At 36.2% G+C, this 21,500-nt stretch overlaps 1 protein-coding gene across 3 annotated transcripts in view; it reads left to right on the top strand.

Annotated features, from left to right (window-relative positions):
• Window positions 1–21,500, top strand: part of GOLM2 (golgi membrane protein 2) — a 102,446-nt gene that overhangs the window by 31,130 nt on the left and 49,816 nt on the right. For all 3 annotated transcript variants that reach the window (XM_070581859.1, XM_008531240.2, XM_008531241.2), the window contains 5 exons: window positions 10,148–10,202; window positions 12,938–13,040; window positions 15,044–15,134; window positions 18,624–18,768; window positions 19,082–19,162. In XM_070581859.1, the coding sequence (XP_070437960.1) occupies window positions 10,148–10,202; window positions 12,938–13,040; window positions 15,044–15,134; window positions 18,624–18,768; window positions 19,082–19,162 (475 nt within the window). The remainder of the gene's footprint in view (window positions 1–10,147; window positions 10,203–12,937; window positions 13,041–15,043; window positions 15,135–18,623; window positions 18,769–19,081; window positions 19,163–21,500) is intronic.

Genomic DNA, 21,500 nt, shown 5'->3' with positions numbered 1-21,500 from the left:
TGCTATAGGAAAATATCAGGAGAAGATAATTCTTACTGAAAAAAAGAGATAACATAGGCGTCAGAAGAGAGAAAAAAAGGAGATCGCAGGAAGGATAGTAAGCATGTTTTAAGAGATTAATATCAAAAAGGCCAAAGTGAGCATGGATAATCTGCCTATTAAAGATAGACTCAATCCCAGAGAAACAAGTATTACAGAAGGGAAGAGGTAAAGTAAAGCCTAAGGCAATGAAGTTGGTAACGGGGGAAATAAGTGAGGGAGTTCAGAACAAGTCTTGAAGAGTAATTAAAATTATACAAATATGAAAAAAGTACAACTTAAGGTAGGAGAGCATGCAGTACAAAGAGTGTGGAACATAAAAGTCTAGGGAGTCATTCAGCAAACATTTATTGAATGTTTATTGGTGTCAGGCAGTATGCCAGATGATGGACACACAGGGATGAATGGGAAACACTGTTCCTGTTCTCATGGAATTCTCATTTCTGGTAAATGTTGCAGGTAGAAAAGAAATAAGGTGACATTCTTATTGGAAATAGGACTGCATGTGAAAAAAAAAGTTTTGTTTTTGAAATGACTGCATGTGAGGCCCTTCCCAGTAGACTCTAGAGCCAGGCAAGATGTTTTGAGTATTCTGGATTTTTGAAGGATTTGGGTTGGAGTCTGTCTGACCATAGATGTAATTTAGGCAAGGGGATGGGGGCTGTGTTTGTGAATGTATGTGGGTCTATCTATCTATCTATCTATCTGTCTATCTACACACACCTATCTCTCTCATCCCCAAAGAAATTTGAAAGGGAAAATAATTATTTGGTATCTTTCTTGCATATTGTAAATAAGGATATTTTGGGAAAAGTCTGAAAGTAACCAAAAAGGGACCTATGAAGCGAGGCAATGAGAATCCCTTTATAAAATCAGGATTAAGTAATACTTCTTAGAGTTTATGTACTGTTACCTGTCTGGAATATACTTAGAAAAAAGGAAAGTGCTCCTATAGCATTGCCAGTTCAATAGAAAGTATATGTGGTGGTGGGGAGGAAAAACTTTTTCCTCTCCCCTTCCAGGTTCTTTGGCTGGCCTGATAGTTAAATTGATACAAGACAGATGAACAGGAGAAAACAAATTTAATTTTGTATGTATGGGAGCTCATAGAAATATGAAAATTCAAAGAAGTGACCGAAGCAGGCAGCTTTTATACCTTTTAGACAAAGAAACAATACATTTGTAAAGAACCGATAAGACAAAGAAACTTAGGCTTGGGTACTAATTAGTGAAGAAACTAAGCAATTTGTTCACATAGCCTTCTTGGCCCTGAATTCTGTATCTCTGGCCATAAGAATGTCTCTCTGCCTCCTGTGGCATGGAGGATACCTTTCACGTGGGAGATTTGTTTCCTGTTTTCAGGGGAACAGAGGGGAGGGTCAGTGTCCTTCTTGCATCGGCTGTTTCTTAAGTAACTTTAATTTAAAATAATCAGTATGCCAAAGTGGCTTATTTTGCGGCAGCTGGGCCTGAGCCCCATCAGTGGCAAAGTGAAATATCTTTTTTCCAACCTTGCAGTGGTAAGAACTCAAATTAATTTCTCAAAAACTGGGGAGTTTTGGGGCTGGCCCTGTGGCCGAGTGGTTAAGTTTGTGAGTTCTGCTTTGTTGGCCCAGGATTTTGCCAGTTCGGATCCTGGGCACAGACATGGTACCGCTCATCAGGCCATGCTGAGGCGGCATCCCACATAGACAACCAGAGGGACCTACAACTAGAATATACAACTGTGTACTTGGGGGCTTTGGGGAGAAGGAGAAGAAGAAGAAGAAAAAAACTGGGAAATTTTGGCAGAATCATTTAAAAGATAAACACTTTCTTGTTAGAACACAAGGGAATTAGAACTATGAGAAGGAATAATCAGAAGGGAAGCCAAGCCTCCTTTTGAAGGTGATGAGATGGTGGGAGTTTAAAAGAAGTGAAGGCTTTTGTTACTGCGCCAGGGTCGTTTTTGCCTGCTGCTCAGAAAGCTGAACACTGAGATGACGAGATTGCAGCAGAGAGAGAATTTAATCACAAGGCAGCCATGTGAGGAAGCGAGAGCATGAGTCTCAAGTCAGCTTCCCAAAAATAGGGACTCAGGGATATTTATGGGATGGGGGGCAAGGTGGTCTGAGATGTGGAGATAGGTGATTGCAGGTGAGGAGAATTGAGGTAGTTGATGATGTGCACAAACGTAGTCAGACTTCATGCCTTTTCATGATCTGAGGTGGTGTTAGCATAATCTGAGGGTGCAGTTTTTAGCCTCTTGACATCAAAAGGTTGCCTGTTGGACATCTACATGGGCCCAGTTGATGAGTTGGTGGTCTCAACCAGCCTGGAGTAGACAAAGGTGTTCTAATTCCTGAAAAACAGCTCAAACACCCATTACCATGGTGACCCAGGCTCCAGGGAGATGTTATCTATAGGAACCTAGTGGGAGTCAGATAGCATATTGCCTAAACAGCACAGTTAACAATGGGTGGGTTAAATAGCTAAAAGCTATAATCAGTAATTGCAAAAAGGAAAAAAACCTTTAGTTCCTAGCTACTTAATCATCAATGGCTAACTCTTTGCCCATTTCACTTTCAGAGGAAGGGTTAAAACCAAAGGATTTAAATAGCTAAAGAGGGGCTGGCCCGGTGGCCGAGTGGTTATGTTCGCTCACTATGCTTTGGCCGCCCGGGGTTTCACTGGTTCGGATCCTGGGCACCGACATGGCACCGCTCATTAATTAGGCTGTGCTGAGGCCGTGTCCCACATAGCACAACTAGAGGCACTCACAACTAGAATATTCAACTATGTACTAGGGTGGCTTTGTGGGAAAGACAAAGGAAAAAAAAGGTTGGCAACAGTTAGCTCAGGTGCCAATCTTAAAAAAAAAAAAAAGAGCTAAAGAGACCATCTGTGTGCACAAATGATCATTGAAAAGCGTAAAAGGAAAGAAAAACGAAGTTGGAGCAAATATTAAAAATCAGAAACTAAATGGGAGAAGTCTTCATAAACAGACTTAAGATGATAGAAGACATAAGATTAAAGTCAAAATTAAATCATTGCTTTACATTCTTAGATTTTGCAGTCATACAAGGGAGTGTCATGGTAGGTAAAAATACTGTCAGATTTCCTTACAAAGACAACATTGAATGTTAGAAGTCTTAAACAAACCATTTTAGGAGCTAGGTAAGAATTTTGGGAGTGGAGTATGTATGTGGAGAGAAGAAGGATCAGATGCCTGTAATATTGCAGTGTCAAAAAGAACAACAGATAATTTAGTAGCGGACATCTAAATTCTAAAAGTGAGCAACGTAATAAAATTGCTGTAGAGGAAAGATAATTTCTGGGTTTAATGACCTACCAGCTGGGCTCTATGAGGTCTTTGAACAGATCCTTGGCATCTCTGTTCAAAGGCATAAGGAAGGTGAGATAACTAGCACAGTGAAACTAGTGTTAATAGGAAGTGAGAGAAATTGGGAACTGGTACTTGCTGATAGTGATAGTAAACACTGAATATAAGAGTTTTGTGAGAATCCTACTGGAGAGATTGACAGGAATAATGAGAACATGAAATGCTAAGGGAACAGTGTGCCATAAAGGGGGTCTGAGAAGCTAACTGAAAAATCCTTACATGACAGAGGAATGGGATGGGAAATAAATTCATTCTGCTTGTATTAAGAAAAGGCTTTTGTTTAGACAAGCTGTGATTTTCTCTTTAATACCATGTAAAATATATTGTTCTAGAGCAGCCCTTGAAACGTGAAGTCTTTATATGTGAACATTAGGATCAGTGTCTCCATTCTCAATAAAGAAGATTGAAGAGAAAATTAAAGCAATAAGAATAAAGCAGTACTGCCTATATAATCCTTTACTAAGTATTTTTTTAATCTGTAGATTGAATTTTCCCTCCTCCATTAAAACTTTTTTTAAGTGTATAAGGATATAAAAGAGACAGTCCAGGGAAGCTGAGGTTCCTCCTAGCCTAGTATTCAAGGACAGCATCTGTCTAGTAATTTCAAAAGCAAGTTTAAAATAAAGACTGTAGAGAAGCTGGAATAGCATCATAAAAATAGATTAAAAAAACAAAATAATGCAAACTTGTCAAAAACAAGAAAAAAGATTATGTTCTCTGAAGGGGAAAAAAATACAAAAGAAATTGGATCATGAAAATAAAAGAAGTGGGAAAGAAAGTAAACATAGGCTAATTAGAAGTTATTAGATGTTATAAACCAATGGTACTGCAATTATAAAAATAAAAGTTATTTGAGAGCTGTTATTAGTGATCAACTGATCACATAGTTGATGGTGTCAGTTTTTCCTGCTACCTCTGCAGCTTTCCATCAGTGATTTCATTCCTATGTCTTTAATTACCATTTGTATGCTAATGACTCTCACATCATCAATGCCTAAGCTCCAGACCCACATATCCAACTACCTACTGAAGATCTCTTCTTGAGTATGTCACAAGTGCCTCAAATTCAACAGGTCTAAATCTGAAAAAGTCATCTTCCCACTTCTTCCCACCCCAAGTCTGTGTTTCCCTATTATGGAGTATTGCAACCTGACTCATCTAGTCCCCCTACTTTAGAAATCATCCTGATTTTCTTTTTTTACCCTTGTATCTAATCAATCAATAAAACTGTTCATTCTTCCTCTTTAATTTAATCTCTCACATATATTTACCTCTCTGTTCTCATTCTGTTAGTTTAGACCAGGGGTCAGCAAACTTTTTCTATAAAGGGCCAGATAGTAAATACTTCAGGTTTTGCAGGCCATACGGTCTTTGTCGCAATCACTGTAGCTCAAAAGCAGCCATACACAATATGTAAAAGAATGTGTGTGGGCTGTTTTCCCATACTACTATATTTATAGACAGTGAAATTTGAATTTCATATAATTCACAAAATGTTACTCTAACTTTTTACCCCCAACCACTTAAAAATATAAAACGCCCATTCATATGGGGCAACAAAAGACCCGAAATCGCTAAAGCAATCCTGAGAAAAAAGAACAAAGCTGTAGGCATCACAATCCCTGACTTCAAAACATACTACAAAGCTACAGTAATCAAAACAGTGTGGTACTGGTACAAAAACAGGTGCACAGATCAATGGAACAGAATTGAAAGCCCAGAAATAAAACCTCACATCTACGGACAGCTAATCTTCGACAAAAGAGCTGAGGGCATACAATGGAGAAAAGAAAGTCTCTTCAACAAATGGTGCTGGGAAAACTGGACAGCCACACGTAAAAGAATGAAAATTGACCATTCTTTTTCACCATTCACCAAAATAAACTCAAAATGGATCAAAGACCTAAAGCTAAGACCTTAAACCATAAGGCTTCTAGAAGAAAATATAGGCAGTACACTCTTTGACATCAGTATTAAAAGGATCTTTTCGGACACCATGTCTTCTCAGAGAAGGGAAACAATAGAAAGAATAAACAAATGGGACTTCATCAGACTAAAGAGGTTCTTCAAAGCCAGGGAAAACAGGATTGAAACAAAAAAACAAACCACCAATTGGGAAAAAATATTTGCAAGTCATATATCTGACAAAGGGTTAATCTCCATACTATATAAAGAACTCACCCAACTCAATAACAAAAAATCAAACAATCTGATCAAAAAGTGGGCAGGGGACATGAACAGACATTTCTCCAAAGAAGATATACGGATGGCCAATAGGCACATGAAAAGATGCTCATCATCATTGATCATCAGGGAAATGCAAATCAAAAATACACTAAGATATCACCTTACACCCGTTAGAATGGCAAAAATAACCAAAACAAAAAGTAACAAATGTTGGAGAGGTTGTGGAGAAAAAGGAACCCTCATACCCTGTTAGTGGGAATGCAAACTGGTGCAGGCACTATGGAGAACAGTATGGAGATTTCTCAAAAAAGTAAAAATAGAAATACTGTATGACCCAGCCATCCCACTACTGGGTATCTATCCAAAGAACTTGAAATCAGCAATTTCAAAAGTCCCATGCACCCCTATGTTCATTGCAGCATTATTTACAATAGCCAAGATGTTGGAAGCAACCTAAGTGCCCATCAACTGATGATTGGATAAAGAAAATATGGTGTATATACACAATGGAATACTGCTCAGCCATCAAAAAGGATAAAATTGTCCCATTCACAACAACATGGATGAACCTTGAGGGAATTATGTTAAGTGAAATAAGCCAGATAAAGACAGTCTCTGTATGACTCCACTCATATGTGAAAGTTAAACATGTAGACAAAGAGAACAGATTAGTGGTTACCAGGGGAAAGGGATGGTAGGGTGTGGGCACAAAGGGTAAAGTGATGTACCTACAACATGACTGACAAACAATAATGTACAACTGAAATTTCACAGGGTTGTAAACTATCGTAATCTCAAGAAAAAGTAAAAATAAATGAAAAAATAATAAAGGTGAAATATAGACTTTGACCCCCCCCAAAAATAAATAAATAAAAATGAAAACTCCCTAGCTTGCCATCCCTACAAAAACAGGCAGCAGGCTGGCTTTGGCTCACAGGTCATAGTTTGCCCAGCCCTGGCTTAGACCAACGTTCTCTGTTACCTGAAATACAACAGCAGTCTCCTGCTCTCTTACTTCTATCTAGCCTGGTCTCTTGGTCCACTCATCATGCTGAAGCCAGATTGACTTTTCTAAATTGCAAATTGGCTTTCACTACTTTACTTCAAGTCCTTTAAAGCTTGTCCAAAGCCTACAGAATGTATCCACATTACTTGGCAAGACCCTTCATAATATGGACCTTGCTAACCTTTCTAGCCCTGTTTCTTATCACTTCCCCCTAACTCTCTGTTCCAGCTGTTAGAACTGCTTGCAGTTTCTGTAATATGCAGTGTTTTTCACTTCTAACTTTTGACACATGCCTTGAATGTCTTTCCTCCTTACCCTCTCCCTAATTTCACCTAACTAAACAGTACTCTTCCTTCTGGACTTATTTCAGTTATCATCATCATCTCCAGAATCCTCCCCTTGATCCCCTAGAAATGGATTTAAGTACTTCCACTAAGTTCTCCTATCATGTCTGTAGAACCCAATAATACCATTTATTTTACTATATTGTAATTGCCTATTTACTTGACTGCCTCTCCTAAATAATCAACTCCTTGAGTGCCAAGTGTTTGTCCATTGTTTTAGCCTGTTTCCTGAATGGTGCCCCATAGTACCCTCAGCATTTTTATTTTTTTGCATTAAAAAAGTTGAGATATAATTTATATACTACAAAATTCACCCTAAAGTGTACAATTCAGTGGTTTTTAGTATATTCACAGTGTTGTGCAACCATCACCACTATGTAATTCAAGAACATTTTCCTCACCCCAAAAAGAAACTCTGCCCATTAAGAAGTCACTTTTTATTCCTTCCTCCCTCCAGACCTTGGAAACTACTAATTTACTTTTTGTCTTTATGGATTTGCCTAATCTGTACATTTCATATAAGTAGACTCATTACAATATTTGTCCTTTTGTGACTGGCTTCTTTCATTTATCATTTATAATGTTTTCAAGCTTATCCATATCGTAGCATGTATCAGTGTACTTCCTTCCTTTTTATGACTGATTATCAGCATTATATTTTAAACTTCATTCTTCAAAGTCCCCAGGGCTCTAGGGGAAAAGAAAGAGGGACCCCTAGACTCCCACTCCTGCTTCAACTAGAGTAGGTCTGCTTTCATCTGTTATTTGTTTATGGATATACTTTCATTTGAAATTTGAAAGTCACTGGCTCTCAGTTTGAAGAATAGACTCTACCTGGGGCTTAAGGGCCTTCCATGGTCTTCTTTTTCCAACTTCCTTTCCCACTCTTCTTTCCCCTGTTTCATATGCTGTAGCCAAACAGTACTTTGGTGGGGTCGTCATACGTGTCTCATGCTGATACCTCTTAATCTCAAGTGACTGTGCCCAATGCGCGGCAAACCAAAGACTAAAACGTCAGTGCTTGGAAATGGAGAAAGGCCGCATTTGAGTTGGCCAAGACAAGAAGGAGGGAGCATGGGTTCACTCAAATCTACTTTAACCAGAGCAAGAAGCAGTGGGGTTTTATAGGGCTAAGGGGCTTGGCAGGAGGAGCTTCCGAGAAACAAAGGGGTTACTCCTGATAAGCCCTTGGGCAATCTGCAAAGGCTGCTGAGGGCCAGCCATCTGGTGATGGCAACCTCCCCGAAGGCATTGTCTTTCTTCTGCATAACAAACTGAAATCCTCGAGACCTGAGTCACCCCACAAGTTAAACCAGAAAACAGCAAATTGACAAGATTCATCCATGTCTGTGCTGGGAACAAGGTCAAAAGGCAATCACCTTCTTTTTGAATATCTACAGTAACCCCCAGGTACCTGGTGTCAATACTTTCTTGCCTCTGTACCTTTTTTTAATCCCATCTCCTCTGTCTGAAATGCCTTTTTCTACTTATTTAAGGTTTACCTAACCTTCAATGCCTAATTCAAATGAAATCCCTTCTGTGATGCTGTCCCTGATCATACTAGGTATAAATCATCTCTGAATTCCTACAGTAATTATACTGCTTTAGATGCCACCTTGCATACTGATTTCTTCAGACTGTTCTGCTGTTTTCTAATTGTTTATGCTCTCCCATCCAGGCCTTGGCATAGCAGGTTCTAAAATGTAATTGAAAATGGTATGGCCACTCTGAAAAATACTGTGACAGTTTCTTAAAAAACATATACTTATTATTACAACGCAGCAATCTTACTCCTGGGGGTTTATCCCAGAGAAATGAAAACTAATCTTCACGTAAAAACCTGTATGCAATTTTTCATAGCAGCTGTATTTGTAATAGCCAAAAACTAGAAACAACCAAAATGTTCTACAGTAATTGAATGCTTAAACAAACTAGTGCATTTATCTCCTGGAATACTTCTCAGAAATAAAGAGGAATAAACTATTGTTGCATGCAACAACTATGTATGCATCATACTGAGTGAAAAAAAAATCTCAAAAGGTCACATACTATATGATTCCATTTATATAACATTCTTGAAATGGCAAAATTGCAGAGATGGAGAACAAATTAATGGTTACCAGGGGTCAGGGATAGTGGGGGGGAAAGGGAGATAGGTTTGACTATAAAGGATACCATGAAGGAGATTTTTGTGATGATAGAATAGTTTTGTACCTTGATTCTGATGGTGCTTAAATCTATACATATGATAAAATGGCATGGAACTATATATACAGATTGTACCAATGTCAGTTTCCTGGTTTTGATGTTGTACTATAGTTATGTAAGATGTACCCATTGGAGGAAATCGTGTGAAGGGTACATGGGAACTTCTCTGTGCTATCTGCAATTTCCCGTGAATCTATAATTATTTCAAAATAAAAAGTTTTAAAAATATTCTTTAGAGATTAAAGTGGTATTTCTCATCATTATTTTATCACTTATGGTACTGCTTCTCATCAGTATGAATCTGACTATTCCTTTCAACATAAAGTTACTCTTGAGGTTGACAAGAGACTTCATTTGTAGTGATACTTTAATTGCGTTTTACAATTAGATGAAACCTGTTTAAGCAAGAACTGAGACACAGTGGTTCTTGGTGTATGGCATTCTGGTTATCCAAGGCTTTGTTTTCATTTCTAAATTAAGTGGTAAGTCTTAATTTGAGTTATACTTGAGTATAGTTTTAAGTTCCTGGTGTTCTTGTATACTGGCTCCGAGAGGACAGTGACCACAGCAATGAGTCCTGTGTAGTATCTGTCATCATATGGGAGCTTGATAAGCATTAATTACTTTTGATTTGATATTAATTGATTCAAACAATTCTTAATGTAGAGTTAGTAAGAGGTCTTTTCTGGTAAGATTTTGAAAAAACATCATTAATCAATATTCAACTCAAACTTTAAAGCTTTCGAAAGTTGTTATACTGTATACTAAGTAAAATGAATATTCTTCTGCAAATTTAAAATAAGTATTAAAAAATCAGAAATTATCTCTAATTCTTTTTGGAAAGAGGTAGGTTATACATAGCTAATTCAAGATTTTTCTTTTGTATTTATGATCAAGCCTCAAAATGAATATGAGCAAAAAAAAGTAAATATGAGCAAAACTACGTATTCTTTAGTAAAATGAAAACAATTTTTTTTTCAGGTTAAACTACAGAACAACATATCATATCAGATGGCAGACATACATCATTTAAAGGGTAAGAAACTTAATTACAGACTAAATATAAAGAAAGGTCACTATATGTCTAAACTCCTCAAAAGTTAAGAAATAGTAAGTTAGCTAAATGAAATAAAATTTTATGAACAAAGCTCCTCTGATAGCAAAACATCTATCCTTTTTTCTGAAGGTAGTATAAAACAATTTTTAATGTTGCTTTATATATAATAAATGCAAGTTAAAATATGAAGTCTGCCTCTTAGTCTTGTGCTGTAGACAGATGGTTCACGTAATGAAATATTGTTGAAAGAGTTCTCAAAGAAAATTGAGCTGTAGCTTCAGAGGCCATCACATTTCTAGGGAAAAGGGTAAGGAATGATCCCTGTGTACATTGTCTAATCTGCTAAAATAATTCATTCAGGTCTAGGGATGCTTTGGACAGGTCCTCCAAGCTTAATGTTTTAGATACCCTGGGAACAGAAAGAAACCTAGAACAGAAGGAAGCCTAAAAGAAACCAGGAAGAAACCTGGATACACACACACAGGCATATATGTGTGTATATATATCTATCTATTTTTTTTTTCACTTAGATGAAGTGATAGGAGATAACTAAAACTTTTATGGAAAATAATAGGTAAGGAGAGCAAGCTTTGTGCTCTGCTTACATTACTTCACACTGTTGCTGGTCTTTGGAGTTTGGGGTCTGAGGGCTACCCCTCTTCTTCCTCCCACCTTTTGATTACAACGCTGTATATCATAAAACTTTGCATGCAGTGACTCTTAAGTTTATATACGTGGGTAATACATGATCTTTAATTTCATAAATATGTCTTTTTTCTATAACCATTTTGAACCTCTTTAGATGGAATTAATTAATGTATTTTTGTCATCCTCTTGAAGAAGCCAACCTGAGCTGGCTTTGCAATTTATTGGAATTTTGCTCTTCACCTAGCAAAACCATTAGGAAGTGTTATTTGTGTGTTGTAATCTTAAAATGGAAATTATTAACTTTTTGATATCTATGATTTAGAGCAGCTTTGACTTTCTCTTAGAAATTTGATTCCTGGGTGACCACATTTATTTTTGTTGCATTTGTGTCCATTTTATACTCTTTTTGACTTACAGGAGTGTATTAGGATGACACAGAAAATGCCACCCTGTCAGTGCTCCTTCCAGCTTGCAATTTTTATAAATAATTCTGCTTGCCGTTAAAGTATATTTCTTATTAAATAGTAATAGATCAATTGAATAAGAAATCCTGTGGCTTCCACTAGTATATGTCAAAAGAAAATGACAGCCTATGTTATTGAGTAAAAATCTTTATTGTACTGTATGGGTTGAAGTAGATCTTGAGATGTTTTGAAATTTGTATGATACTCTTCAACAGAGAAAAAGGCTTTGATTTGAACTCATAATTGTATAACTTTTGGTTTTACTGCAGTTACTGGAACTTGCACTCTTACGGTTGAATTTCATTAATGTGACTTTTACACCTTGGAAACCATTTCTATTGAAACAAACTTCTTGACAAGCTGATTATAAAATCCAGATTTGACTCTTTTCATTGAAATTAATACTGGATTTAATGAAATTTAGTACACAGTGAGACCCTTAAAAAAACTTAAGGGTAGATAATATTTTCTTGGAAATAAAAGGAATGAGTTGGTTTTTAATCCCTGAGGTAATGAATTAACATTCGAGTATACACTGATTTATTTTTAGTAGCTCACCTTATTTTTATGCCTATTACTGAAAGAAAATTTGAAATAAAAATGTGTAGAAGTAGATAGTTTTTTGCTTTAAGAGCTGGTCCTAGGCAACCCTTTCTTAACTATATCGCTAATCTTTGGAAATTAAATTGAGAGAGTATAGCCATGCCTTTCTATAACATGCCCTGGTGTTACGGTCAGAGACAGAACATCCTGCACAATCAGCCTTGGACCTGATCTCATGTTAAGTTACTCTGAGAATCCTGCTATGGTGACCTGCAGCAGCCACACTAGACAGAGTATCTTTGAGTTCAAAATAAAGAAGACACATGGCAATCCAAGAAACTGACATTTACTCTCTCTGCCTGCATTTCTTTTATTGGTAGGATCAGATGAAGCAGGAGCAATTCTAGAAAATGTGGGGCCATATTGATTATGGATTAAATGTTCACAAAAGAGCATCTGGCCTAGCTTTTAATTTATTATCTGGCTTGGAATTTCATGTTATTCGTTAAAACTAAAACTTTCAGCCCTAGTCCAGAAATTATGAGCTTTGAATGGAATCTTGGTGTATGTGGACCTAGCATCAGTAGCAGAACTAGAAATGTGATCTAAAGTGATTGGCACCTAAGTTGGAAGTCAAATGTGATTTAAATGAAAAAGAAGCCTTGAATTCTGTACCCATAGTCAACATATCTAGAAAATAGGATTTTTTCCCCCTACTTTTATAAAACAGATAAGTTTAAAGAGATAGGCAGGGGTTTTTTTGGTACTATCTCCACAGTTTAGTATATGTCTACATACTGTGAAAGGATGTGTAATTGTTAAATATTTCTGATGTGAAAGCCACTGAGGCATTTTGTTTTAAAAATAAATTTTAGTGCTCATGCATGTGTTATAAAAAGCACTTAAATGAGGTACTAATTATATAATTTAACTCCTTGAGAGTATGAGTAAAGAAATTGAGAAGTGTATATAATTTTTAAAATCCCATAACTTCTCAGTAGGAAGCATTACATTAGAGTGAGTAAACTTTGTTCCTTTGATTTTACCTTGTGTGGACAGAGCAAGTTGCTGAGCTTCGTCAGGAGTTTCTTCGACAGGAAGACCAGCTTCAGGACTATAGGAAAAACAATACTTATCTTGTGAAGAGGTTAGAATATGAGAGGTAAGATGCTACATGCAACGAATATTTATGAGTCTGGAATATTTGTCCAACTTTTGGACACTTAATTTTTCTTTCTGCCTTCTGTTTTTCTTTTCTTCTCTTCTTTTGTTTTCTTAGGTCTTTAAATTCCTTTTCTGTTGTGTTTTTATACCTCTTTGAAATCCATTCTCTCTTATTTTGATGTGTTAAACACCATGAAAATCCCTCTTACAAGGCATGTTGAATCTGCCTGTGTAGTAGAGTTCATCGTGAGACAGAAAATCTTGCAAAGCCTGAGTTTTATTGAATTAGAGCTGGCAAAAGTTGAAAGAAGATTCCATGGTTCTTTTTGAGGGGCATCCAGAAGATGAATCAAGCACTGGGAGATGTCCCCAGAATAGCTGAGAGACTGAGTGCCAGCTGCTTCCCGTGCTCTGCACTTCAGTCCCCTGGCTTACTATTCTACACTCAGGTGGTGATAAGGTCAGGGAACCTCTTAAGGGCCTTCCTAGCAATCTCTCTTTGAAAACCTTTATTATATCTTTAATCAATTTTACATCAAAAGGTATTTTTTAGGTCTGTGCACCAAAAATTAGAAAGATTTGCCATATTTTAAAACACTGTTTATCCATTTCTGACTTCTTACTCTTGTAGGTTATCAATATGCATCTACTTACTTATATGTATTTTAATCTAACAATATTCAATAGTTTTTCATATATCTATAGGTTTAAAGATTTAACATATTTAGAGGTAATATATTATTCCAGCACATTAATGTAGCAGAACTTGTGTAATCTTTCCCAATTGCTGGACGATTGTAGGAGTTTTCCTTTTCTCACTATTATGACTACCATCTATAAAAATCCTTATCCAAAAAGGATTTTTCCCTTCTTATGTTATTTCACTGGTATATATTCTTAAATACAGAATTCCTGAGACAGAATGTTTTATTGGTTTTGTTGCTCTTATCACATGTATGAAAGATTGCTTTCTAAAATGATTGTAGTAATTTATAAGGTAAATGTTTCCCCATAGCCCCCCAACGTTGGCTTTTATAACTCTAACAATTTTTTGTGTGTGTGAGGAAGATTAACTCTGAGCCAACATCTGATGCCAATCTTCCTCTTTTTGCTTAAGGAAGATTGTCACTGAGCTAACATCTGTGCCAGCCTTTCTCCGTTTTGTATATGGGACACTGCCACAGTATGGCTTGATGAGTGGTGTGTAGGTCCATGCCTGGGATCCAAACCCACAAACCCTGGGCCACTGAAGCACAGCACATACTTACTCACTAGGCCACTGGGCCGACCCCAATTCTAACTTAATTTTGCTATTATAGGAATAAGATAGTACCATATATACATATAGGAAGTTTAATTTGCGTTTTTGATGGTGAAGGTTGACATTTTTCCATATATTTATTAACTGTTCTTTTTTGCATGAATGCTCTATTTGTATCCTTTGACTACTTGTCCAATGGAAATTCACAATCTTTATCTGTTTTGCTCCTCTACATTTTCTCTTGATGGCTCCATTCTGTCTTCTTTATTAGTTTCTTCCGTCTCGCTCTTATTATGATTTGGACTTTTATTATTGTGTTTAACGTTTAACTATTGTGTTTAATTTTTAGATGAATCATCTGCAGCCACTCCTTATCAACTCTCAAATTTTAACTTTTCTCATTTACTACTATATATTAGTCTCACAGTTTTCTCTTCTGTAGTGTTTTTCTGTTCTGTGATTGAAGTTGACTTTGACAATTGTTTCTTCATAAATGCAAGTTATAAAAAGAAGTTTTCATCTTTTTAATTTCTGTTTTTTAAATTAGCTTTATCAGTATTAAAGTTTCAGATATTTTAAGAATTTGACTGTGAGCTATTTTTACGTGTACTCTTTGTCCTTCCGTACCCACTCTCCTGCTAACTAAATGCTTTATCTTCATGATTGTATGTCGACTTCTAGACAACTTTGAGAATTCATTCCAAGATAAGATAGCCTAAAAGAATGACTTTGTAATTTAGTTTTCAGTGTGGACAACAGATCAAGGAATTAAGAGCACAGCATGAAGAAAATATTAAAAAGTTAGCAGACCAGTTTTTGCAGGAACAAAAGGTAAATTTAAAAAATACTTAAAATATGTTCTTGTTATAAATTTTGTAATTTAGAAATGAAAATATGTACTTTTGTCTTAAAACGTTATATTTTTAAGTATTCTAGCCTGTCTAATTCTACAAGTGACTTATAGTGGCTTTATTGCCAATAAAGTAGACATTTGCAAAAATATGACCTAAACTCTTAAAACTAATTTTGAGCTAAATATCTTTTATCTGACTTTTAAAAGTAATTTTTGCTGTTAATATATTTCTCATATTGTAAAGTGGATAGCATTTTACTGAAAAATCAATTACTTCCTATTTTATGCTTTTGATAAATAGAAAAAAATTGAGAAACTTTTTCCTTAATTATCTATCTCTATTATTCTGAATTTCTTTCTTAAAACACAGAGATGAAACACTAGCCACTGTAACCAATTTTGATTTGTATTTTTGGGAGCGACAAATTCTTTTATTAATTGATCATTTTTATTTGACATATGTTGTGAAGGCTCTGCTGGTAATGGAGAGAATTTGTCTGAAGATTACTAGTCTTTAGGATATTCATTTGTTACACTCTGTAATCTCATCTGACTAGCCATAGTTTGTATAAAGTCTTGTGATTTACAGTAAGGAGATTGAATAGTGAAAAGTATTTATCTTGCTCTTTAGTAGCATCTCACCTAAAGGACTAGAAGTTAAGGAAACCATATTTTCCTTCTTAGATATTTCACTATTTACAGCATGATATTGAGGGCATTGTTTTTTTCTCTATTTTATTTTTTGAATCTACAGAGTAGAATAGCTGCTGCCTATTTGCAGTCTGCCTTGAAGAGATGTGAGGCTAGATTGCTGGAAGATGGCAGGCCTGAGTAAGTTGCCATAGTGGCATAGAGGCATTGAGGATAGCCAGAGGTATTATTGAGACTGTGGACGGTGAGAGGAGCATAGTAGAACACACAAGGAAGGGGAAGAGAGTTTGCTGTTGTAATTGTGTTATTACAAGCCCAGTGTATAAATAATGGGATAAATTTGCTCTCTTCTGTGCTCTCCTTGGGAGAGCTTATCCGTTTTCCCAGGCAAGTGTAATTCTGTTTCTGCTTTTCTACACTAGGTTATTTTTATATTATTAATTAGCTAATATCCTCTCCAATCCTTCTTTGCCCTTATCCTGCCCTAAATGGAACAAGATGAGGAGGAATGGAGATGCTTAGAGAACTTCTCCTTTCTAGGGTAACACACCAGCCCTTACCCATCTGACCAACTGCCTAATTCTAGTCCCCAACCTTCATTCCCTGTTCTTCAACTATTTAACCTATTCTTCAACTATTTAACAAGTTAGTTCTTTTTTCATGGGAACAAGTCCAATGTTAGTTGTAAGAAACAAGCATAAGTTGCATTCAGGGATTTTTTTTTTAACCAAGCCCATGCCTATCTTAGAAATTACTCCAGAGAAAGTGTCGGTAAACCAAAACCAACCTGCTGCCTGTTTTCCTACTGCCCATGAGCTAAGAATGGTTTTTGCATTTAAAAAAGGTTGAAAAAAGATCAAAAGAATATTCTATGACATGAGAAAATTATAAGAAATTCACCTTTTAGTGTCTATAAATGCAATTTTATTGGAACACAGCTACGCTCATATATTTACTGCTTTCAAGCTGCAAAGGCAGAGAAATTGTTACAGACCAGAGGAGACTAAGGAGACCTGAGGACTTAAATGCAATGTAGTATCCTGGATTGAAGCTTGGAACAGAAAAAGGATAATGGAAGAACTAGTGAAATCTAAGTGAAGTCTGAATTTGTTTAATAATAATGTACATTTTGCAAATGTACCAGCTAATGTAAGATGTTAACATTAAGAGAAACTGGACGAAGGGTAATTTCTTTTCTGTAAATCTAAAATTATTTTAGAATAAAAAGTTTATTTAAAGCACAATTACGTGGCTCCCTTACCAAATCACCAACATTGTATCTAGAAAGCCATTTTATTTTATTGAGAATATTTAGTATTTACCATTCACATAAAGGTACTGTTGATAACCCATCAAAGGTACAACATCCTTGTTAACTATTTTAAATGGAAAAGTAATTTTGAACAGTAGTTTGTTGACTTTTAATTTTTAATGTTGTTTTATCCACATCTACACAGCGGTGGAGTACTGCAGCCTTATGATATAGCATTGTAGTGAAAGTGCACAGAGATACAGGATGGCTGCTCAGCTTGTGCTTCATAGATTTTCTCACCCTTGGCCTGTGTATTCACTTGTTCAAAAATTTCATTTTATCAATTCATTCAACAACAATTAAGCTTTCAGATAGCTTACCAAGTTCCCAAAAAATGTGGGAGTGAAAAAAACTGGCTTGAATCCCTTCTCTACAATTCTCTATCTTTGTGACCCTGGACAAGCTACTTAACTTCTTTAATCCTGTCTTATTTTGTTTTTCCCAAAGCTGTTCATTTATCTCTTCTAGAGGATAGATTTGAAAGAAGTTTTTAAACTTTGAAGCACAGTGCAAATGTTTGTTGTTAATTTTATCTGCCAGGTACACTGGGATGCCAGGTACTGATTGTCAAAGCACCCTTTCTTTATTGCAACAAATTCTTATGATTTGGCTCTTGTTTTTCTAGATTCCCCATAGATCTTTTAGTACTATCATTTCTGTAATATTACTAATAATTACATCGCACAGTGCTTTAGAGTTGACAAAGCATTTATATATGTGTTAAATATTAAGTAGAAGGACTTATATGGCAACCCAAGCAAATATACTTGACTCCTTGCCTCTCCCAATTTTCCACCAAGGCTACTCAACCAACATAAGAGAGAAAACTGGCCCACCAGTAGAGTTGAGTCAGGCCTCATCATATATCTGAAGATTCAAGTTTTCAAGGAGATAATATGGTTAGGAGCAGATTGTGGGGGAGCATTGACTTGTGTATTGTTCTACCATTACTTCCTGTGCTTGGGTGGCCAGTGCACCTGGGAAGAAGTTTCCATGTTTTCCCTTGCTGTTTCTATTTGGGGAAAACCCTGACAATCTCAGTAACCATCGAACGCACTTGAGGGGACACTCATGTGCCAACCTCCTGCTGTCTGCCATCCTGCTCAATTACAGCATTTACCTATGGAGAGCCCCCCTGCCCACAGCCCCCAGGACAATGCCCAACTGTAGGCCTCCACAGCAGCCTAGAGTGCTCAGCAAGACTGTCTTTTTGCAGAATCCTTCCCTCGGCATAGCCAAAAAGAATTACCTCTGCCTAACATTTTGGGCCATTTATGGCAATTAAAGACTTTAAAAAGTGTTAGTTATTCTTTGACTTCATATGAGGTATAAAAACTGAACAGGAAATAGTATTATATCCCACAACTCCAAGTATTTGGAATTTGGACCTATGGTATATGTTTTAAAAAATGAACTGCTTCAGAACATTTAATTAATAGTTGTGTTGATGGTTTAACAGTTTGAACTGAAGAATATTTACTGTTACGAAATCTTTATCAAACAGCAAAAGGCTCACAAAGTTCAACCGAAAGGTGGACATGAATTGGGTGTAAACAATCATGCAGTACCTAAAAGTATTCCAAAAGTAGCTGAGAATGCTGCAGAAAAGAATGAAGAACCCTCAAGCAATCATATTCTACGTGGGAAAGGTATTATTATTATTTTGTTTGTGTTAATAGGATATTGACCTTTTTTTTCTCATTTTGAAGTGAACATTTCAGTTAAAGAATATTGTTTGATTTTAGTTCAGTTATGATTAAATGCATTGTTTCAAATTCAGATCCTTTGATAGAAGAGAAAAAAGAATAAGTTGTTTTACAGTTACAACTATGTCCAAAGCAAGATATAAAGATACTCAGTCAATGTAGTCAATTGCTTTAGGAACTGATTATTACATCCCTTCAACCATTTTCAATTTATGTAAGGAAAAATGTAGAATTATATATTTTGTTACTTGGGCAGAACAAATCAAACGAGATGGTGATGCAGGAATGCCTGGAATAGAAGAGAATGACCTCGCAAAAGTTGAAGATCTTCCCACTGGTAAGTAAAAATTATTAGAGAAGTTAACTAAAGTGATCATATTATTTTTCATGTGACCCCATTCTCTTTTTGGGTAACACTTGTGAAAAGTCACAAATATCTGGATGATTGATATTTTCAGTTAGTTTACTGTCCATTACTTGCCAGGACTTGTTTTGGATATAATTTTTGCCACAGTGTATAAAGTACTTGTTTTTGCCTTGGTAAGAGTCAACCATATTTGAACCTTTTCTTGATGACACAGAATAATTGCTCATATCAGTTGTATTATGTTAGAGCCATTTATAAAAGTATACGTGGCTCATTTCTTTCATGCTAAATAATCCTAGATTGCTGTGCTATTGGTGTGCCTTATATGGCATAGTAGTACCTTTATAGGAGTTATTTAGGTTTTTAGGACTTGGCTTATCCTTTTAGTTAATTTTTATTGTTAGTACTCTTGAGTCAATTCTGACTCATAGCGACACTGTACAGCAGAGCAGAGCTCTGCCCGGTCCTTTGGCACTATCCTCTCATTTTCAGGGGCTGCGTCTCACCATGCTCTGCTGCTCTTCATAGGGTTTTTATGAGCAGTGTTTTTTGAAGTGGGTGACCAGGTTCCTCTTCCTAGTCTGGAAGCTCTGCTGAAACTTGTCCACCATGGGTGACCCTGCTGGTATTTGAAATACCGGTGGCATAGCTTTCAGCATCACAGCAACACACAGCAGCCACAATATGACAACAACAGATGACAGATGGGTGGTGTGGTTCCCTGACCAGGAAGTGAACCCAAGCTGCAGCACCAAATCTTAACTGCTAGACCACCATTCAGTTAATTATCCCACACTTTAAATAGTTGGCACACTTATTTTTTCTTTTTCTTTTATGGCCACTTCTGTTCAGTGTATATCTTTCTTCATTAACGTGTCTGCTTCTTAACAATTTCTGCTTGAAGTCTGTATATCACTACTGCTATCCTGATCCCATTCATCTTTTTTTCATATGTCTTTTGTTTTTCTTGCCATTTCTATGTTTCTTGGTTATTATAAATACCCCTCCCTGCTGACTCCAATTTATTATGGTGAAAATTGGAAGTAACAGCACATCTTTGGTTCTTCTTGGCTGTTCTTTTCCTTCTTAATGTCTGTGGTATACCTCATTGTATGTGGTTGAAATTGCTGTGTGTCTGAAGTCCAAATGAACGAAGTATTAGTCTTTTCATTTGTACAGTTTTGTTATCTTCTCAAATTCTTTGTCTGTATTCTTTTGGATTTCTAATTCACAGTATATTCTCCTAAAATCAAGGTAAGGACAAAAAGAATAACATGAATTTAAAAATATGGAGTTAGAATGAGCATGACTTGTTTGTAAGGCAATGAAACTATCCAGTGATTCTTAAAGTGTGGTCCTTGGACCAGGAGCTTGTTGGAAATGCAAATTCTGAGGTCCCATTCCAGACCTACTGAATGAGAAATTCTTGAGATGGAGCCCAGCAATCTGTGTTTTAACAAGCTTTCCAGGTGATTATGATCTATACTAAAGTTTTAGAACCACTGACTTATATGTTAATTTAAAGAAATATTGAGAGCAAAGACCATGTATTCTTCTTCTCAATTTTTATAGCACTTACTCTAGTCCTGGACTTACTGAGTTTTAGGTTGATTAATCTCTTTTACATTGCCCTTATTTATTTTTTAAGCTACACTCAAAGTTTTTCAGAAGATAAACTGCAGGTTTCTAGTATACAGAAGCATCCTATTCAGATATATGAGCAAGGATTATTCACCTGCTTGCATGCATTTATTTTTTATGTCATATATCTACAAAAATATATCTACATTTAAATATATAATTTTTATCATCTGTTGTCCATTTTGACATAGTTTTCAAGTTCAAATTTTATTACTACTACTCTAAGTGTATAATGTCCAAATGTATTTTCTAATTTTCCACTATTATAATTTATTACCTGGCCACTGGAAATTCCAGAGTTAGGGTAAAATGAAATGAGAATCTAAGAGGTCTTGGAGATCTTATCTTGACCATCTTTAGGTATATTGCCCTTATCAGACAGTGGTTTTCAAATGTCTTTCTTACATGAACCACTTCAGCAGGGCAAAGATCCTGTCTTGCCTCTTCTGCTTGCTTAAAAAAAAAAAGCAGACAGAGCCAGCCCTTATGGCCTAGTCATTAAAGTTCAGTACACTCTGCTTTGGTGGCCTGGGTTCAGTTCCTGGGTGTGGAATCACACCTCTCCCCTGTTAGTGGCCATGCTGTGGCAGTGGCTCATGTAGAAGAACCAGAAGGTCTTAAACTAGAATATACAACTATATACTGGGGCTTTTGGGAAGGAAAAAAA

Source organism: Equus przewalskii, chromosome 1 (genome assembly GCF_037783145.1).
Source record: "Equus przewalskii isolate Varuska chromosome 1, EquPr2, whole genome shotgun sequence".
Taxonomy (NCBI): domain Eukaryota; kingdom Metazoa; phylum Chordata; class Mammalia; order Perissodactyla; family Equidae; genus Equus; species Equus przewalskii.
This window is presented reverse-complemented; position numbering and strand designations above follow the sequence as displayed.